Below are 6,000 nucleotides of genomic sequence, written 5' to 3'. Positions count from 1 at the left end.
GCCCTGACAACTGGGGTGGCATAATAAATTGTGGGGAGCCAAGAAATGTCCCCGCGGGCCAAAACAAATGTTCCACGGGCCAAGTTTGGCCCGCGGGCCCCACTTTGGGCACCCCTGGTCTAGACTCATTAACTTGTCTTTAGGATTTCATCAAATAGGCCTCACGTTTAATGAGCACCTTCAGCATCTAGAAATAATGCCAAACATTTTTCAAACATATGCAAATCATCGCCTCAGCATGTTTCTTAGAGCTGTATTGATTACATTTCCACTCCCACCAAATCAGAAGGGTTATCTAGGCCAAGAGACAGAAAAATGAACCTCAATGATAATCAGTCTCATCTCTTGTAAAGCTGATTAAGGGCACTGTAATTTTGTGCACAGAGCTATTCATCAGCAAGATCACATACACAAGGCTATAACATGCTCGCATCAGTTGGCAGGCTAATTCAGAAGAGCTAATCTGTAGACAATCGTGCTGTTTAAATGCAGTATATTACACTGAAAACAATGATTTTTTTAAACTAGCATGTGCTGCAGGTTGCTTGTACACAGCCTGACTGCTCTTCATAACCATAGTGTGGTAGCTGCATAAGCCCTGAGCAACCAGCCTGTTCAAGAAGTGAATGAAGAGTTCATGAAAAATGATGCTGCAGTAGAACAATAGTGGTCTGAAGAGCATTAGAGCCACAAATCTCTCCGTTATGCTGTACTGTATGTGACGGGAACATTGTAACATTCATGTGTGTTTGTGCTCGACAATGACATCCTCTTCTGACAAGATGGGTTTGTTAAAGTAAAAACTCTGCAGAGGTAACACGTGTGCACATAAAGCAGGGCAGTAGTGGCACAAGTGTAAAACCTTAGCAAGAAAATGTTTTTATTCTGGAACTATTATTAAAGATGAAACTCAACTGATTTAAACACTGGTGAATTAATCTGCAGGCTGTTAGTTTAATGATGACCGTAAAGAAAGGACAGTTTCACCCTGACCTTAATCAGCGATGCCATGTATGAAGGCTTTACACAAAGAAGGCACTAGAAACCACTAGACAGGTGAGAACAGTGACAGACAGTGATTATGATACTGTAGCCTGCATTTCATTGTAGAGCTTTGAAATCGGAGATGCTCCTAAGCAGAAAAGTGGATCCTAACTAATCTGAGCTCTTTAAGCTACTTCTACAGCCAAGTAAAACTTATCAAATGAATGGGTAATGATAAAGAACCTGCCCACTGGTTAAGTCTACCAATCATAACTTATAACAGGCCTGTAAGTGGGAATATACAGATAGCCTGCGTCCTAATGGACAACATATTTATCACATGTTGGATACTCTGATTAAAAATGCACACTCATTTTGAAACACAGGACATACATTATGAATTATTTATGCATATTCACCCCCAGCAATGTACGCTATCACCAGTGTAAAATAAAGCAATGGAGGGGGTATTCAGTCATTTTAGGAACTTTTAATCACTGACTTCTATAAAAAAAGTGAAGCCTCACTATCTTTAATTAGAAAGAAATGTGGTCATGAAAGTTAACCCACGCTTTTCTCAACACATTTCCTTTAAACTTAAAAATAAAACTGACTTCAACAAAAACTGCTCAAATAATGCATGGAAAATATAATTTCACATCTCATTACCTCAGTTTCAAGCTGCACTAGTTCCATTGTGGGCCATGGCTCCGCGATCTGTGCCAGAGGCATTTTCGTTGGCTTTTCAGTTCCCTTTTAGTTGCTCAAGTACGAATTTGGTCTTCCTAGATTTATCTTGTGCTGCTCCTGTCAAGTGCACTTCACCAGGAAGCTCCTCGCTCAGGTCCTAAGTCCAGGTTCAACAGATTTATCAGCACTTTGCTCTCTGCTCAGGGAACAAGACGCGCATGCAAACGTTGCAAGCTCAGCCAAGAGCTTTACAAACAATTATAATCCCTTGGTGTGACTTCGACCTCAGCCTGCGTATTTGTTTTAAGTGGTAATCTGATTGAGAATACAATAAATACCAACAAACACACTTGTCCTTCTAGGTACGCGCGTTGACTGCACTCTGGATTTGGCTTTAACAAGCGGGAGTGTGACTGTAAGCTCCCCCTGGTAGCGCTGTACAGGGGTCTAATGCCACCTAAAGGAATTAGCCAGAGTCCGTACTATCTTTACAGTCGACGCCGTATCAGAGCCTCCCTTGTGTGTCTGAGTTCTCCAAGGCAGGGGGAAGCCGCTTCGCTCTGTCCTCTCGTGTTCCAACAGTATGCGATGTGCGCAAGAGCCTACACTGTGGCTCTGTAGTACGAGGAGGCTCCAACTCCGGCTGCTATTGGTAGACTTCATCTGGAATTTATCCAGCCCTCTGCTCTACTTGTTCCGCCCAGGTCTGATCGTGCCATCATCTGGTGGAAAGATGAAATGCAAATACGTAATGCAGACTGGAGCCTGCGATTCATGAACGGCCTGCTTTCTTTGATGCTTCCATAGCCTGAGGTGCATCAGAGAATAGATCCTCTGAGTGCAGAAGAAAAACCTGTCGATCATAAATGGCAGCCACATTGCATAGAAGAGTGCTGCATAAAGTGTCCTGTAACTTTGAGGTGCAGAGCAAAACAATCCTGTTGCATGTCTTCCACAAACTGCAGTGTTTTTAAAATCCCATTAGAATATATTGCACATTGCCTTTAAACCCACATCACCACTTCCTAAAACAACACATCCTGTTGCAAAAAATTACACAATAAATGCAAGTTAAATATATGCATGACTAGAGTACAGGAGACTAGAATTTGCGTCGTGACCAGAGCTGTTTGGGTCTGTCCGGACATTACATTGATGCAGCACGCTTTTCACTGACAACAGGTTTTCCAATGGTCCTTGTAATTTTCAGTGATATAATGCACCCCTCCACCTTGAACACTTTCCTGCTTCATTCACAGCCGAGTGGATTTTGCTCTTGGCCAGCTTTGGTTACTATTGGCAACTGGAGCGCATCAACCCGCCTAGTCGTGGATGGATCAGATAATTCATTTATTCAAATTAAGACGAAGAAACAAATGGCATTTTCTGGAAACAAAAAGAAAAATGAAATGGAAAGGAAGACCTCATGATTTGGTTCATTTTTGATAGATGTGTTGCCTAAGTACTGTACATGCAAAACTATGCTGCATTAATAAAGCTCATTGTGCCAAAAAAACACTTCCTATCTTGTGTAATTGCTTATTATGTTCCAGATATGTGTGTGGCTTTTGGACTTTGTGCCTTCACTCACTCACACTCACTTTTCTTCTCCTCTCTTCCCTCTCATTTCCCCCCTGTTCATTATGTATTTGACACCTGTCGCTATCCCCTCTACTCTCCAAGGATACCAGAAGATTGATGCTAGACATTTCATCACTGTTTATGGCCCTTCTTATGTGAGTCCAGACTTTCAGTTAGATCCTGTGGTGGAAAGTTAGAGATGTATTAAAGATAATTTAAAGGAACCAATAAAAAGAAGCTGACCTATGGTGAATTGTTATGTCAAGAGGCTTGTGAATGGGGGAACGCTCTTTTTAACAGCACTGCATTCCAAAAATCTACATGAGATGTAAATTACTAGTGGCGTGTAAATCCAGACAGCCTACCATTAGGTACATAGGGACTGACTGACATGTTAATATTCTGTATCTGGCCATTTTGACTGGGGGAATCGCTTCTTCTGTTCACAATGCCTCGGTGACATCACGGCTGATAGCAATGACTCAGAGGTGTCTCCCGTCCAGTGACAGAGACTCCAGGGATACCCTACCCACACCTTTTGGCTAGAAATGAAGCATCATGGGAAATATGGCTCAGTTCAGCTTAACATGCATGTGCGATAGAGCAAGTCTCCAATCTGACTTGTTGGGATATTGATTCAGGAATTAAATGTGTTTGTCGAGAAGCTGTCAAATAGAAATGTTAAGTGAGCTGTGATGAACCAGATGGCAGATTTCGACCCCAAGTGACAGCCTGCAAATGAGTTAAACTGATGCAAAGGTGACAGTGTCATGCAACCTGATTTTCAGTTTGAACTGAAACCACAAAGGAATGGGAGAAGGAATTATACAGTATGCAGTCCACTCCTCTCTAAATACTGTGCACACAGTAGTAAACAGTGCAATTAAAATGCAAATATATGCATATTCCAATTGTGAAGTGGCATCACAAAATTCACCTGTTCATTTATGAAAGTTGCTTTTCACTTTTCTTTTAATTCTTTTATCTGACCTATTCAAGGTTTTGTCACACCGACATAGACATGTATAATTTCCATTCAAGTTCATTTGTGCAGCTGTTTTTTTTTAATTGTTTTTATTTTATTTAACCAGGAAAGCCCCATTGAGATACAAGATCTCTTCAACCAGAGAATCTTGGTCAAGATGAATTTAGTGTTTGCGTTGGCTGTAGTGCTTTTATTACTGCTTCTGCTTTATTCCATTATTTGTCCTGTTTTTCAAGCATTATACAAAATAGTAATAATAGAATTTTCTTCCTTATTGCACTTGTAACTGTGTGGCAGTTTGAGATTCATGCTCCATGAATGTCTGACGACCTCTGAGATAGAGTAAATGTATGTGTCAGTTAAATCCTAAATAATAGATAGATCATTTTTTACTTTCCCTCACTCACCATTATAAGACAATACATTTAAAGACAATTAAAATAGATTTTGTGTAAAGTGGAATGTTTAATCAATCCAAGGGATTAATTTATAGGCAACAGGAATTTTTACCACTTTAAGGACAAAAGCATTCCAGCATCGAAGCAATACAGGGTCCAAAAATACAAATACAATTGGACCTGGTATTATCACTAACAATGTGTTAAATATCCACTAAAATGCATCTTAACACATGCAATTTCAGTTCTCAGTTTAATACTCCGGGTGTGTCAGGTTTCAATAAGAGCACTTTCAGACTTTTGGTAATAAAATTCCTGCTTAACCAAGCTGAGTGAGCATATGTCTGCACTGGAAGGATCAGCACCATCAGTGGGGCTGCAGCACTGAACAAATTAATTAGCTGCCGCTAGTGGTGCAGGGGTAATTATCCAGCCTCTGCTCTCTTACTATAGCAGGAGAAGATGGCACTGTAATGATTCATTATTCATTCTAGGTCTGTACCTGTACAGAGATGATGAACAAATAGCTTTATTGTGTTTGAAACATCAGTGGAATTAACATTTGTCATAGATATGGTGGGACAGAGCGGCTGCAGATGGACTGGGAGGGTCTTATTGATCTGCTTTAAAAAAAAAAGAGAGAGAGAGGGAGGAGGCAAAAGGGAGAGATGTGCATTGCATAACAGTGTCCATGGTTCCTTGTTACATAAAGTCTTGTTCTTCTTTGTCTCATGCAATATCTTTTGCAACAATAGCTCCTAATACTACACATACTGACTACAGAAGTGTATGACTGTAGTAATGGGCGCCCTGTCAAGCAAGAACTGCATGTTGAGGCTTGAGTTTGTATCTCAGGTATTTGGGCTGGGCAAAGAGGCAGGCCAAGCACATGATCTTTACAAAAAAACACCTCTGAGATCAAGTTCAGTGCAAACAAGCTACAATAACTCATTGCTGTGTCATTAATTTTCACTTAGAGATGAATAAAGCTATTGTAAAATACTAGGACATTCCAAATCAATGGGTAGGCTATATGTCCATGAACAGACTGTTATAAGGCCCTTTTTTACACAACACAAACCCATAAGAGCAGCATACATGTGTATGAGTGATTTCACACACAAAGTGCTGCTGTCACTGACATAAAACCACAGACCGGAGAATATAGGGAAGAATGAGCAAGATGTTTGAAATCCATTGCTTTTTTAAAGTTATGTAAGATCACTTTGGTTTGTCAGGCTTGTGGACTGATGCTGCACATTCAGGCTCTTCTCTCACACTTTCAACAGAGAACATCTTGACTTTACAGAGGATCAGTAGTTACTCAGTCAGCATTCACAATGACTGAAGCCGGTTTCCCCT

General features: G+C 40.6%; 1 protein-coding gene across 2 annotated transcripts in view; it reads right to left on the bottom strand.

Annotated features, from left to right (window-relative positions):
• Positions 1-2,337, bottom strand: part of rps6ka1 (ribosomal protein S6 kinase a, polypeptide 1) — a 46,756-nt gene extending 44,419 nt beyond the window's left edge. For both annotated transcript variants that reach the window (XM_020591096.1, XM_020591097.1), the window contains exon 1: positions 1,654-2,337. In XM_020591096.1, coding sequence (XP_020446752.1) covers positions 1,654-1,716 — 63 coding nt within the window. In that variant the 5' untranslated portion in view covers positions 1,717-2,337. The remainder of the gene's footprint in view (positions 1-1,653) is intronic.
• Between the last annotated feature and the right edge of the window lie 3,663 nt (positions 2,338-6,000).

The sequence above is a fragment of the Monopterus albus genome, unplaced genomic scaffold (genome assembly GCF_001952655.1).
Source record: "Monopterus albus unplaced genomic scaffold, M_albus_1.0 scaffold13.1, whole genome shotgun sequence".
NCBI lineage: Eukaryota > Metazoa > Chordata > Actinopteri > Synbranchiformes > Synbranchidae > Monopterus > Monopterus albus.
This window is presented reverse-complemented; position numbering and strand designations above follow the sequence as displayed.